At 45.3% G+C, this 15,746-nt stretch overlaps 1 protein-coding gene across 1 annotated transcript in view; it reads right to left on the reverse strand.

The window, feature by feature from the left end:
* Positions 1 to 274: 274 nt before the first annotated feature.
* SLC9A6 (solute carrier family 9 member A6) overlaps positions 275 to 15,746 on the reverse strand; it is a 46,415-nt gene continuing 30,943 nt past the window's right edge. The window contains exons 12-16 of the mRNA XM_033137415.1: positions 9,746 to 9,899; positions 7,501 to 7,531; positions 6,248 to 6,327; positions 2,893 to 2,998; positions 275 to 1,717 (exon numbers count right to left, since the gene is read on the reverse strand). Coding sequence (XP_032993306.1) covers positions 1,445 to 1,717; positions 2,893 to 2,998; positions 6,248 to 6,327; positions 7,501 to 7,531; positions 9,746 to 9,899 — 644 coding nt within the window. The 3' untranslated portion in view covers positions 275 to 1,444. The remainder of the gene's footprint in view (positions 1,718 to 2,892; positions 2,999 to 6,247; positions 6,328 to 7,500; positions 7,532 to 9,745; positions 9,900 to 15,746) is intronic.

Below are 15,746 nucleotides of genomic sequence, written 5' to 3' on the forward strand. Positions count from 1 at the left end.
AAATAAGAGCTGTACATTGAAAGGTTTGATACGGCAACTGCTTTCTCTGAAGAAAACATGGCATTCAGAAATCTTGGCTTCCCACCTCACCAAGTAAAAAACAAACAAAAGGCTTAATAAAAAAAATATCATGGCAGGATGAGGCTGAATACACCCAGTGCAATATCAGCAAGTTGTTCAGTGCTCTTCCTCAGGCAAAACAAAAACAAAGAATTTATGGCAGCTCACAAATATATTTCTCATTTAACATGAAAGAGACACAAGAACAAAAACCAAAGGTTGTGGTTTTTTATAGTCACATAAGCATGCAAAAAAGTGACCAAACCAAAGTGCAACTATACAGGATGGATGGACAGACAACTCCCTTTCGGTACTACTTAATAACCTAAACTGCCTCTTTTGAAAACCCACACCTAAGAGTCTTAAACCACTGCATGTTCTGTCACACAGCTGAACTCCATGATATGGTGTGGAACTGTACCAGACTATTTCACATCAACTGGTCTTCTTGGCAGCTAATGCAGCAAGAAGAAATTTTTTGACATAGCTGAAAGGCACAGCCACTCAGTTGCAAGCTTAGAAAGGGAGCCAGCAATGGCTTTGGACAGCTGTTAACTGATCTAGAAACACTGCTTAATTCTCTATGTGAAAAACCAAACTTTGCCCACTTCGTAACTCAGAACCTGCCCCTGGCCCTATGGAATAAGGCAAGAGAGAAATTTAAACTCAAAAAGAAAACAAATGCCCACCTTTAGTCCAAGCACAAATCCTAAAGAACTTGCTGGAGCCTTATTATGAGAAGCACCTGTCACAACTGGAAGAGAGCTGCAAGTGGCTCCTGTCAACAAGCCACACACGATTTGCTACTTGGCCGTTTCATCCAAGCGCTCTAATTCCCATCACAGCTTCTTATTGGCTGGTGGCAGATTTAGCACGCAGGCCATCATTATATCAAGGTCTGTTCTAACAAACCCTATAGCAGTGCTACAGAGAGCTGCCATCCACTAAAGGAAGGCAGCCACAACCACCTGCTTGCCACCTGAGATAGACGCAGCAAAACGCAACCCAAGATGCCACCACCACCTTCCTACTCTCAGGTAAGTGATGGGAAATTGCAAAAGAAAAGCAGGCTACTTGACACAAAGTTGGGAGGGAAGATCTTGGCAGCAGCCCCCCCCCCCCAAATAACAGAAATTTGTTCTAAAACAGTTCCAATGCTACACAGTATAGTCCATGAGTTTAACTTAAGAAAATTAAGAAGTTGCTCTTCACAAGTTGTCTCATATGGGTAGTTATATTCTCCTAACACCATATAAATAAGTAATATTTATACAGCTTAGACATTCTGAGACATGCAGTAGTTTTTTTGTTGTAGGTAGTACATTTTTCTTCATGATCGTATGGGTTTTTTGTGTTTTTTTTATCACCTTGTTACCAGCAGATCTCATGCTGGGCCATGTCTGGCATTGTCTACTACATTTGAGGGGGGCTCTGAATCATCCATGGGGAGAACGAGGCGTGTGCCCCTTATGACAAGTTCATGGTCCCCAAACCCAAGCTCCTGGTCCAGGGTGTCCTCAGAACCATTCCCCGCCACCCTTCGAGATGCACCAGATGTCAAAGAATCTGTGTTCACGGTGGAATCCCCATAGGTCAAACTGATGTCTCCGTCGTTCAAAATAAGGTCTGAATCATCGTCTTTCAGCTGCTCTTGATTCTGAGTAAAAGAAAAGAGCTATTTTACCAAGCGGCTAATATTCAGCAATTGATACCTATCCCTGCTGCCCAAGATGTCTGACTGGCATAATATTGGAAAGGTTTTATTTTATGACTGCGATTTTCTACAAGGTACCCATGTTCCAAGCAGGATATGAAGGTTTTGCAACCTAGGCATGTTCCACGAGACTCAGACCCAGAACAATTGGGTCCCAATCCCACCTGAGTAGTCATCCTTTCTCCCCTGCCTCACTTATACCTGTAAAATGGGGCTAAATACCTGCTCCACAACAATACTGCTTAAAAATTAAGTCCATCTGCATTCATAAAACACCACAGAATATATCTTCTTTGACTCCCATAATATTCAACAATTTCACAGAGGCAAACAGGTCTCCCAAAGGCCATTACCAAAATCAAACTGCCAAGTGCAGAAGTATCAGATGCTTAAGAATGCCAATAAAGGGCGGTCTATTGGGAACATGATGAAGGTATGCATGGACTTTGACTGACCAAGCAATATTTACCATATTTTTCCGTGTATAACACCCCCATTTATAAGACGCCCCCCTATTCTGGGGGAGAAAAAATTAAGAAACTGGGGGGGGATTGCCCAGAGTTGTTGAGCTTTTTTTTGGGGGGGTGGCCAGTGTGACAGTGCTGCTCACACGCATCAACAAAGCAAGCTACCCTCTGTCCCCTCACCATCAAAAGCAGCAAATTGCCCACCCAATTGCCGCAGTGACTGCAAATTAACACCAGCCCTTACCGCAGCCACCAATAGCAATCTCCAAGTCGTGGCAGCAACCAATCCCACGTCCCCACAATGCACTACCCATGTATAAGACGACCCCAAATTTTGAACAAGATTTTTGAATACAAAAACATAGTCTTATACTTGGGAAAGTATGGTATATGGCTTCCTACTGCATTATGTTAGTAGTGGATTATCTTGAAATGTTGCTATATATGTTTATTGCACTTTTCTGATGCTGTTTGGAGCTGCTCTGAGCATGATTTTGAGTAAGAAAGTGGCATATGATAATTAGATAAAAGACAGAAGCCAGTCTGATTTGGAAACTGAAAAGCAATCACAGCACCTGGTGGAAAAAGCTGCTCCAAACACAACATACACAGAAAGGATTCCATGGTCATTCTGGGAGGTTCTGCATGTACCTCATAAGCCTGAGGGCTAGTCAGGCATCTGGCAATGGGGCCGCAGCAGCTCGGGAGCGTCGTCGTTAGAGGAGGACCACTGTGCGTCAGGAGGGGCTTCAGGTAACTGAAGGGTGTTATTAAGGCACAAAACACTTCAGTGAGAGCACTTCATGGGTAATAATAATAATAATAATAATAATAATAATAATAATAATATATTTATTTATACCCCACCCATCTGGCTGGATTTCCCCAGTCACTCTGGGTGGCTTCCAAAAAGATTAAAAATACATTAAAACACCAGTTATTAAAAGCTTCCTTAAACAGGGCTGGCTTCAGGTGTCTTCTAAAAGTCACATAGTTGTTTATTTCTTGGACATCTGGTGGGAGGGTGTTCCACAGGGCAGGGCCACCACCGAGAATGCCCTCTGCCTGGTTCCCTGTAACTTCGCTTCTCGCATGGAGGGAACTGCCATGCCCTTGGAGCTGGACCTCAGTGTCTGGGCTGAACAATGGGGGTGGAGATGCTCCTTCAGGTCTACTGGGCCGAGGCCGTTGAGGGCTTTCAAGGTCAGTGCAGGGGCGTCGCTAGCCACCGGGCTGCTGGGGGCGGCAAGCCCAGTGGCACCCATGGGGGCGGGGCGTCGCTCCGTGCGCCAGTTGGCCCGCCCCTCTCCCGCTGCGCTCCGTGAGCGGAGCCGTCCCGGGGAAAGGAGAGGGGTTGGGCCAGCGGGCCTGCCCCTGTCCTTTCGCCCCGGGCTCCGCTCCCTGAGCACAGCGGGCAGGGAGCAGCGCGACGGTGCGTGGGGAGTGATGGGAGGGGCCGCCGCTTGTCACCCCACGTGCCGCCGTTCGTTCCGTCGCCCCGGGAGCAGCAGCACCGCACACACTGTGCGCTGCTGCTGCTCCCACGGTGACGGAGCGAGCGGCGGTGCGTGGGGGTGACTTGCGGCGGCCCCTCCCACCACTCCCCACCGGTCACCCAGGGAGGAGCAGCGCTGCAGGAACGGGGTGCTCGCTCGGCCGAGCGAGCACCCCGTCCGTGCAGCGCTGCTGCTCCCGGGGTGACGGAGGGAGCGGCGGCGCGTGGGAGTGGTGGGAGGGGCCGCCACAAGTCACCCCCACGCGCCAAAATGTTACGCCCACCCTACGACGCCCCTGGGTCAGTGACAACACTTTGAATTGTGCCCGGAAATGTCCTGGGAGCCAATGCAGGTCTCTCAGGACCGGTGTTATGTGGTCTTGGCGGCCACTCCCAGCCCCCGTCTGGCTGCCACATTCTGGATTAGTTGCAGTTTTCAGGTCACCTTCCAAGGTAGCCCCACGTAGAGCACTTTGCAGTAGTCCAAGTGGGAGATAACCAGAGCATGCACTGCTCTGGGCAGGGAGGGTCTAATCCCACATACCAGATGAAGCTGCCCTGGACACAGAACAGACCTGCGCCTCCATGGGTCCAAAATGACTCCCCAGGCTGCGCACCTGGTCCTTCAGGGGCACAGTTGCTCCATTCAGGACCAGGGAGTCCCCCACACCTGCCCACCCACAACAGGACTCCTGTCTTGTCAGAATTCAACCTCAATCTGTTAGCCGCCATCCATCCTCCAACCACCTCCAGGCACTCACACAGGACCTTCATTGAAGCCACGGATATTAACAAAAACCTATTAAATCCCACTGCATGCATGCACCAAGAAATGCATACAACATAATCATGAAAATACACAGAGAGGCAGCTGGATGAGTTTCAAGTAGGAATGCGTTCCAGAGTTGCCATTCTTTCATGTTCAGCTCATGCCCACAGATGGCACTAAGGTCTTACTTTACAGGCAAACTTCTTCACAAAAGCGACACACGAGCAAGTAGTTCAGATGGGCAACAACGGCTAACTGGCTACCCAGGATCAGAGCAAAGTAATTTTATCAGGCCTTTAGTAAAGGTAAAGGGAACCCTGACCGTTAGGTCCAGACGTGTCCGACTCTGGGGTCGCTTTACTAGCCGAGGGAACCGGCGTCCAGCTTCCGGGTCATGTGGCCAGCATGACTAAGCCGCTTCTGGCGAACCAGAGCAGCGCACGGAAACGCCGTTTACCTTCCCGCCGGAGCAGTACCTATTTATCTACTTGCACTTTGATGTGCTTTTGAGCTGCTAGGTGGGCAGGAGCTGGGACCGAGCAAGAGGAGCTCACCCTGTCGTGGGGATACGAACCACCGACCTTCTGATCAGCAAGCCCTAGGCTCTGTGGTTTAACCTACAGCGCCACCTGCACCCCCCCAGGCCTTTAGTAGCCCTACCTAATTGTTCACTAAGTGGTAGTAAAAAGTTTCATCAGTTTCACTTTCTGAAAACTGGTTTTCCAACGTCCCGAGAAAGCAAGGGGGGGGGGGAAGAGATTATTTCACACTTCAGTACTGTAATAGGTTGTTGTTTTTGTTCCACAACTTTGAAACATTCGCTGCTAAGTGGTATCAGTTTTATACTAGTGCCACTGCGGTCCATGGCACATATCCGTCAACTGTCCAGGACATCCTTTGTTGGGGGGCCATGCTCCCCTGTGAGCATGAGATTGCAGGGCCCAAAAGCGCCTGTTTTGGGGGCACCATGTTCTCGTGCAGGTCATGTGACTAGTGTGGCACGGAAGATGCATGGCCCGGTTTGGCACTAGGACAAGCTGGAAGGTACAGTGGCTCCATTCACATAACAAAAACTGCCACAGAGATATCAGCGTTTTGAAAAGCAGGGGGTCCATGGCTTGGCTTTTGAAAAACTGGGGGTCTGCAGTAACTAGTAAAATGGGAACCACTGTTCCAGGGGGCAGCCTGTGAGACAAACTATACCTTTGGAAAACATATACACCTCCAGAGGCTAAAATAGCTGGGTGACTCATGGGAAGGATCCGAGAACAGCGGGACCAGAAGTTCATCAAAGATTGGACTAAATTTGCAGATTATTTGAAAGATAATTGCATTCAATTGAATATGTTGGTAGGATTGCAGGAAGCTTTGCAAGTTAAAATTTAAAAGTCATTGTAATGTGTAATTTTAGTGATAAATTTAAGCGTTATGATTTTTAACAGTGATAACGTTGTGAAGTATAGAAATCAGTAATGAAGGTTAGGAAATCATAAGGAGGGTTGAAGTCACGGCATTAAAAAGCCAAAATGTACAAGAAGAGAAAATGTAATGGCAACTATTACTGTATTATTTTAAAATGAATAAAAAAATGATATGGCAAAAAAGCTGGCTGACTCAGTTAAATAACTGAAAGTATGAGAGATTTATCACTCTGGCTCTCTTCCCCCATCATGGACAGAGGCAGATATTGGCCTCCTAGTAAAAGGAGGAGGAGAACCAGTTTTTGTTTCTCTTAAGGATACTTATGGTCGAAGTTGTACCACAGCCGGAATAACCAAGCGCTCTCTGCTTTGGTACTTCTCCTCTCATTTTCCGGCACTCCCTGAAACAAATCCAAGAGGCACAATTACAGTATTTTGGTTCACAAGAATCACACTCCAAACAAGGCATTTGGCAAGGAAAAGAAACTTTGCTGCCTGCGACAGCCTGGCAAAGCCTCAGTCTCAGAGGCTTGTGAGCCTTTTCAGTGACGTGAACCACATACAGAAACTTCCCTCTTCCTGCCATCCCCTTTTGCTGCAAGGCCATGCTGAATTCTGTCCTAATTTCTGGCAGTTTGAAATGTCTGGGGTTCCAGAATGTCGAGGCACTGAAATGGTGCTTTCATGCAGTGTTAGAAACAGAGATATGAAAGCTAGGAGCTAAATGGCGGCTTAAACCTAGGTTATGGGCGCTGCAACTGAGTGTCTGGGCATGCTTTTTCATAACAGGAACACAAAGCTGAAAATGAATGAACTGCAGCTAAAATCTTATGTTCATTTTTCACATGGTCCAGTCCTTCCCCTGCCCACCCACCCCCAATGTTCTTAAGAGGGTTTCTTCTCCAATCTTTAGAGTAGCTGGAAGTGGGGAGGCAGAAAAAAAGTCCTCCTTCCACTCCTTTAATCTGAAATCTCAGGTGCAGTGGTCAGAAACTGCTTGCGATAATGAAATTCCCTGTCGCAAAATGCGCCTGGAACAGTGGGAGTTTCCAAAGCTGCTTTCACATACTCTTTCATGTGATTGTGGGCAGGCAAGGAAGGGCAGGGCCTACAGAGGGAGAACAAGGAGAGCTGGCTCTGCTCTTCCTCTTCTTCATTTTGGCCTTAGGTCCCGAAACGGCACCCATCCTTCCAAGAAGCTTCTGGCTCAAATTCTGTACAGTCTCTAGTCTTGGGTTTGCATGCCGGTGCTTTTAATCTGCAGGGAAGAACCAACAGACCCTCCCCGTCTGCTTAGGACTGGTTCTCCCTGCCCACAATTATCCCCCTGGCATGTTATTTCAGAAGATGTGCTTGCCACAGAGCTCAAGCATCTACTCAGCTGTGAGGTGCCTTGAAGGCAGTTGCCACTCTGCAAGGTTGCTGCAGAAACAGAACGCTAAACCATTTTGCATACAGAAATAAGAAATTGTTTGCATGAGGAAATTAACCAAGATGCCATCACAACAAATGTGAGGATATCCACCACGGACACCCCTGTGTTAGAGGTAGGAAAAAAGAGCACAGTCACCTACCATGTTCTCTTGATCTGCATCCACACCAACCCTGTGGAGAAGAGGAAACAATTACTCAAGTTCTCCTGTGGGCTTCATCTACAAGGCCTCTCACTGCCCGGATGTGGGGCTTAAAAGCTAAAAACACAAGCCCACAGCACTTGCCCATGGCAGGAAGGGTGCATGGTAGAAAGGAAGGAAGGAAGGAAGGAAAGAGGGAAGGAAGAGGGAAACCACCTTTTTCTCACACAAAAATCAAACTACTGTTTTAAAAAAATAAATTGCATTATGAAATGTCCATAACAAATTACACCTGCCCTGCAGTCCTACGCATGCCTGCTCCAGTGTCCTTTTAAGTTTTCATGTTGCTGTGGACCACCCTATTGTTTTGTAGGAGGGAGGCATAGAATAACTTAGTAAATGAAGTCCCACTAAGTTCAACAGGACTTACTCCCTGCTAGGCTATGTACGTCAAGCACTGCAGTCTTGGATTTTTAAGTTAACCCAACTGTATCTGGCCACTGATTTTATCCCTCTCATTAAGTCATGTGACCAAGGAAACACCCAGTGGCCAAAACGACACTTTCCCCATCATTAAGTTCCTGCTTAACACTCTTTCTTACTTCAGAAAGACGGGCCCTCAGATTCAATTGTTATGAAAGGAAATAAAAGGAAGAGAGCGGGGAAATGTGACGGGAAGGGTTCCTCTTCCTTCAGTTGGCTTCCTGGTTTTCACCCCTACAAATGATTACAGGCTGTAGAGGCACAGTAGCTTTTCAAACACAAACATGCACAACCTGAACTATGTTTACCGAGATGAAAAGTCTCTGATACGATTTGAAAATAAAGGCTAAGAAGTTTTGTTCTAGATTTCTCATTTTATGTGACCCACCTGGCTATAAACACTGTTACAAGTTTCTGAAAAAAGTTCCTCATCTGGAATCTCAGCACCATTTAAACAAACTGCAATTATTTGTTAGGCCACTTATTAATGAATTGTGGCGTTTATTATTTCTTCCAAAACCGAACGTGAGCACCCAGCGCTTGAGCAGCAAAATGGGGCCACCTACAGACCAAGGTAACGGTTTCTCTGCACATGAGATCTCGCCAGGTATCAAAAAAAAAAGGAGGAAAAAGCTGTAAATGAAATAAGTGAAAAGCAACATAGAACTCATACTTAGTGGCCTCAGGGACCCATAGAAACCTGAGGGCAGTAGCGGTTTGATGGGTGGGAGGCAGGAAAAGTGAAAGGGGGAGAGTGGACATTTACCTGCTCAAGCCTGTGATAAATGAACCACCTGGATGACAAGCTGCACAGCAGGTTTCCCTTTCCCCCCTCCCTTTTTTCCTTTATTTCTTACAGTATTACATTCAACAAAAAAGAACACCTTTTAACGTTTCTTACTTACATTCTGTAAATATATATTATACAGTCAAACCTTGTTCTGCATCCGCCTCCACTTGCATCTGCTTTGGCAAACCTTCGCGGCAAACACGGAAGTACCAGAACAGGTTACTTCCGGGTTCGCCACTTGCACATGCGCAGAAGTGCTAAATTGCACTTCGCACATGCACAGCGCTTCGATGTGTGTCATTTTTGGGTTGTGGCGTGGCCTCCAGAACGGATCCCTGCCTTAACCCAAGGTTCCACTGTATCACTGTACATTTCCCCCCTTTATATCCCTGTGACTTCCCTCCCCCCGTGCTTAGCATTATTTAATTTAATATTATTTTAATATTGTGTTAAAGCAATATACTTTATATAAAAACCCATATAAACTTTTCCAACTTTTATCCTAACTTTGGAAACATCAATCTAAGCATATCAGTAAGATTCTTTTGGAACAATGTTTTGCCTTATACTCCTCTACACATTCCCATTCTTCCCTTAGTTTTTGCTTAGACTGTAATCTGATTGCTGCCATCATTTTGGCTAATTCAATAAACTCACAAAATTTAATTTGCCAATCCGCTACTGATGGGACTATATCTCCCTTCCATTTTTTGCCACTAAAACCCTAGCGGCAGCCGTCGTGTATAGGAATATTTTTTTCTTATCATTGGGAATGTCTTTTGTCACTATACCTAGAAGGAACGCTTCTGGCCTTTTCTCAAATGTTATTTTAAACATATTTTTTTATTCTTCATAAATATTACTCCAGAAATTTTTCATTTTATCACATCCCCGCCATACATGATACATTGTACAGATCACAGCAGGATTCCTTAGCTAAGGCAACAGCACAAGACTCACGCTGACACTCACCTGATATGAAGGCACGACAGCATAGGCGTGGTGCCACCTCCAAACACCCAGACAGTAAAGAAGACGATGAGAAGCGTTGTACTGAACATCATCTGCCGCGCATAGGTGGCCGTGTCCCGAATGGCCAGCGCAAAAGCCATGGCTCCACGGAGGCCTGGGAAGAAAAGCTCATCAAACCTTGTGTGGCCAGGCTCCCAAGAGCCCACTCCATTTATGTCCTGGAGTCTGAATGCAGTGTGTACCTGCAAGAACGTGTGTGTGCGCGTGCGTTTATGCATGTGCATATGCACACACACACACACACACACACAAGCTGTTCTACTTTTCACCTTTCAAGTGCAAACCCCACCCCACTATCCCCAGAAAACTCTCTTCCATTTCACGTGGTGTTGCAGGAGGGGAGTGCTACTGTTCCAAGCTGCAACTTCCAGCAAAAAAGAATCTTATAGTGACTTCAGTTGTTACAGCATAAGCTTTCATGGACCAGAATCTATGATCACAGCTTCATCTGGTACGCAGGCTGAGACCCTACCTGCCCGTGGACTGTCTTGCCAGTGGTGCATGCTCTAGTTGTCTCCTTCTTGGACTACTGCCATGCACTCTACGTGGGGCTACCTTTCAAGGTGACCCAGAAACTACAACTAATCCAGAATGCGGCAGCTAGACGGGTGATTGGGAGCGGCTGATGAGACCACACAACACCGGTCCTGAAAGACCTACATTGGCTCCCAGTACGTTTCTGAGCACAATTCAAAGTGTTGGTGCTGACCTTGATAGCCCTAAACGGCCTCAGTCCAGTATAGCTGAAGGAGTGTCTCCACCAACATCGTTCTGCCAGGACACTGAGGTCCAGCTCCGAGGGCTTTCTGGCAGTTCCCTCCATGCGAGAAGCGAAGTTACAGGGAACCAGGCAGAGGGCCTTCTCAGTGGTGGCGCCCGCCCTGTGGAATGCCCTCCCTTCAGATGTCAAAGAAATAAACAATTATTGGACATTTAGAAGACATCTGAAGGCAGCCCTGTTTAGGGAAGCTTTTAATATTTGATGAATTATTGTATTTTAATATTTTGTTGGAAGTTGCCTAGAGTGGCTGGGGAAAGCCAGCCAGATGGTCAGGGTTTAAATTACCACTACTACTACTACTACTACTACTAAAAGTGAGGGCTCTCTTCCAGAGGCAGTGCCCATACACCACATTGCTCAAAGCCAAAGGCTGCTGGCTGGCAAGAGGGAAAGCCCTGCATGGTGGACCTCTCTGTGCCACCACTGCCGGAGAAAGAAGAAACCCCAACTTCCTCAGATGCGGGAGGGAACAGAGGCAGACAGGAAGAGAGGCAGGTAGAAGCACCAGCTCTGTTTCAAACCCCTTGAGCAGCCAAGACAGGTGGGGTTTCTTCTCACCCTGCCTGCCTGCCTGCCTGCCCTCCTCCCTTGGTCGCTTCCTCCCCTAAGTTGGGAAGGCTGCTGCTGCAAGAGCGAAATGCGTGTAGTTGCATTTGCGCAAGTAACATGCGTGTGATGAGATTATGCTGTACTTCTGCAGAGGCACAAGAGAAAGACGTCCAAAAGGTAGTTAAGCCTACAGAGCAAGTTGCACAAGGGCCTGGATCCTGGCCCATGCTAGGACTCTTAATGTGTTAATTAACACCTTCTTCTCAATGCATCATATTCCACCCTGCCTTAAAGCCAATCCTTAAGAGATGCTTAGAATTGGATAATCTTTTAAGCCTCTGCCACTGGAATGATGCCACCTTCACGTCTGGTGCAGTGACACTAATCAAATGGCAGGAGCTCGTATTTTTGCACTTTCAAAAACACAGCAAGTACCTGTACAAAGATAAATACAGAGGACAGGGCAAATCCTCTCTCTCCATTTCATCTGCATCAGGAACAGCTGTACAATTACTGTTTGGGTGCCTGAAAGCGGGGATGGAAGACGGCTAATAAACTGAAGCTGAACCCAGATAAGATGCGTTACCTGTGGAAATGGAGAGTGGCCTGAAAATAGTTAAGAAAGTGAAATATCTAGGGGCCTGGTCGACGGTGAGGAATCTTGACATTAAACTATGGAAAGAGATTTTAAAAGAGACTTAGGGAAGGATTAAACTTTCCCTACTAAGGAGAATTTCAGCTATCAAAATGAATGTGCACCCCAAAATGCTGCTTTTATTTCAATCGATCCCGATTATTGACAAACCAAGTTGTCTCAAGGAATGGAAAAGGGATATTTCTAAATTTGTCTGGGAGGGGGGAAAGCCACAAATTAAACACAAAATTTTGATTGACACAAAAGAAAGAGAATTGGCAACTGAAGATGACAGAATATGCAGAATAGCAGACCTAACAAGTAGAATAAGAGAACAAGAACAGGTATTTAGATAGGAGTGGAATCTTTCTGTTGAGTATAATGAAAATAATTGTGCACAGTTAAAAACACTGGCAGTATTAAAGTAACTCAATAATGTAACATATTGTGAACTGATGTAAGATAGGGAAATTAAATTATGATAGATATAATAGAATATGTAGGAATGGTGGATAAGTTAAATGAATCCTGGAAGGGGAGGGAGGGAAGTCAATGAATGTATGGAATAATAAAAGTTGTTTAATTTGAAATGTAAATTTGAAAATTTAATAAAATTTAATAATTTGTTAAAAAGTGCATTATCTGTGGGCTGGTGCTTCTCAGGTCCAAAAATTAGGTAAGACAGCTTGTTCTGGCAATCTTCTAGAATGGAGAGGCATGGAGTCTGGGAGGCACTTCCTAGATTCCAAGCTGTCATTGCATTTCTGAGCACAATTCAAAGTGTTGGTGCTGACCCTGAAAGCCCTCAATGGCCTTGGCCCAGTAGACCTGAAGGAGTGTCTCCACCCCGGACACTGGGGTCTCTCTCCCAAGGGTCTTCTGGTGGTTCCCTCCCTGCGAGAAGCAAAGTTACAGGGAACCAGGCAGAGGACCTTCACAGTGGTGGCACCTGCCCTGTGGAAGGCCCTCCCACCAGATGTCAAGGCGATAAGCAACTATCCTACTTTCAAAAGACATCTGAAAGCAGCCCTGTTTAGGGAAGTTTTTCATGTTTCATGCTGTACAGTTGTACCTCTGGTTATGATAGCTTCATGTTGTGTTCATCACGGGATACGAACGTTCTGAACCCGGAAGTACCGGAATGGGTTACTTCCGGGTTCGGCAATTTGCGCATGCATGCAAAATGATGTCACACGCATGCACAGAAGCGCCGAATCACACATGCTCAGCGCTTCAGGATACGGACCTTTCAGGTTGCTAACGGGGCTCCGGAACGGATCCCATTCGCAACCAGAGGTACCACTGTATTGTGTTTTTAATATTCGATTGGGAGCCGCCCAGAGTGGCTGGGGAAACACAGCAAGATGGGTGGGGTATAAATAATAAATTATTATATATTATTATTGCAGGCCCAGGTGACAAGGAATGCAACCTATGTAGAGCTACAGCTGTTTCTGCAGCTATGGCCATTCTAGGAGTGGGGCAACTTGTCATGCTCTGATAACCTCTGAGTTAAGACTGTTGTAATGTGTAGCTTCCCTTGAAGATGATCCAGTATTTGCAGCTAGCGCATAATGCTGCTCTCTTGTAGTGAGATGGGACCATTTTACACTGAATTTGAAATCACTGCAGGAGAGCAACCAGGCCCAGTTCAAAGTATAGGTACCAACAAACCAAGTCCAAACAGCTCAGCACCCAATAGTCTGGTCAATATACAAAATGACCTGGGCAAAATTGCAACATAAACGCTATTAATGGCATTTTTATGAGAATTGGGTGTAGAATAACATATTAAAAATTAGACAAAATTAAATGACAGGAACACTGTGAAATCGTGATTTCAAAATGGCCGACCTGCTGTATCAATTGTATTGTATTTTGATTAGTTTTCTAAACTGAATTGTGTGTATCCAATGTTTTTTAATTGTTGTTACCAAACGTCAGGGAAAATAATACAAAGTTGTCATTGATCTAGTTATTAGGCTACATAATTTCTGTATTTAAATGTATTTAAATGTTTGCTAAAAACAAAAAAGTGAAAGTAATGGTACATTGAAACAAGGTCACAATAAGGCGCTTGAACCAGAACTTTTATTATGTATTACAAATAACGAAAGCAGACATCAGTCATCCATATCATCTTCTATATCAGAACAATGTTCAATCAACAACACATTTTCACAACCAATGGTCTGGCACTGACCACAAGCTGTTGAACATGGAAAACTATTTTTTTTGCGCGTGTAACGGAATGTACAACAACCAGTGGTGCAGTTACAGTGGATAACTTTCAAAAGACTTTCAGGTGCAGGGGCCATGTCTGACATCACAAGGTGAAGCTGGTTGTCCTCCTTTATCATCCAACCCCAGTCATTAGGTCGTAAACCCTCTTTGTGGCATGACCATTCCATTATCTGGTAATATGATCGAAAACTATGGAATTTTGTTGCAGATGTAGTTGGTGGTAGACGTTCTGGTGCAACGAAAGAGTTTGCTGATGTTACTTTGTCCACTAGTATGCGATGTCATAATGTTCCAAGGGTATCATCAACTTTTCCACCAAAAAGTATAACCATCGCCTTCTGACCAGCATCTTCTATATTGATATGTATCTGATCTTTCAAACAAAATGCCGATGCTAATTCACGAAGTCGATTATCTGCAATAAGTTTGTTGAAACATTTGCCTTTTCCTATCCCAAATATTCTGGATGTGCTGTCACAGCAATACAAGCAATAATGTCAAATGTGTGGTTTGGATTTTTTCCTTGTTTATCACTACGAAAATACAAATTAAATTCCGTTTGATGGTTAGCATGGTACAGGAGTAGAATCAATAAATCGGAATCTTCTCCAATCACAGTAGTAGTTTGGAACTGAGGTGATGCCCCAGCTGCCTTCACAATTTCAACATCAGCATCTCCTTCACCTAGTACAGCAGTGCTTCCTTGTCTCTTCAAATGTTCAGCTATGAGAAGAATGATTCGCTGTTTGTTACTTTCATTGGAAAGAAAGTTGTCTTGTTTTAATATGAATTTAGTTTGCGGAGAGAAGTGTACTTCAGGGCTAGAGAACATAGATTTCCGACATTGTGAGTCATATCTTTAATGGATGGGATGTTTTCATAGCTGTCAAAGACAACAATAACTTTCCCATAATGACGAGTGGTAAAATTTGCATAAGAACATGCTATGTCATCATACCTGTTGTCTTTGTCCATGGAGCATAGACAGCATCTTAAAAAGCAGAGACATCACCTTGCCGACAAAGGTCCGTATAGTTAAAGCTATGGTTTTCCCAGTAGTAATGTATGGAAGTGAGAGCTGGACCATAAAGAAGGCTGATCGCCGAAGAATTGATGCTTTTGGTGCTGGAGGAGACCCTTGAGAGTCCCACGGACTGCAAGAAGATCAAACCTATCCATCCTTAAAGAAATCAGCCCTGAGTGCTCACTGGAAGGACAGATCCTGAAGTTGAGGCTCCAGTACTTTGGACACCTCATGAGAAGAGAAGACTCCCTGGAAAAGACCCTGATGTTGGGAAAGATGGAGGGCACAAGAAGGGGACGACAGAGGATGAGATGGTTGGACAGTGTTCTCACAGCTACCAACATGAGTCTGACCAAACCGCGGGAGGCAGTGGAGGATAGGGGTGCCTGGCGTGCTCTGGTCCATGGGGTCACAAAGAGTCGGACACGACTGAATGACTGAACAACAACAAATGTCATCATACGTTTCATGCTTCTTCCATTTAAGGCAATGCAGCAGCGGACCACCATCTAACACGAATTGATCACTTCTTGGAATGTATTCGGTACTACAACTATTCTGTTTCTGCATCACATATTTTTTGATAACATGTACTATCTGTGGCTTGTCAGCCTTCCTGGGTATAGAGCATGATTTGAACAATGAAGGTGGGTATGAGCACAATTCATACTGCAGCACTTCTTCCAAATTTAGTTCGCCTGTGTTAACA

This window comes from Lacerta agilis, chromosome Z (assembly GCF_009819535.1).
Source record: "Lacerta agilis isolate rLacAgi1 chromosome Z, rLacAgi1.pri, whole genome shotgun sequence".
NCBI classification, from domain to species: domain Eukaryota; kingdom Metazoa; phylum Chordata; class Lepidosauria; order Squamata; family Lacertidae; genus Lacerta; species Lacerta agilis.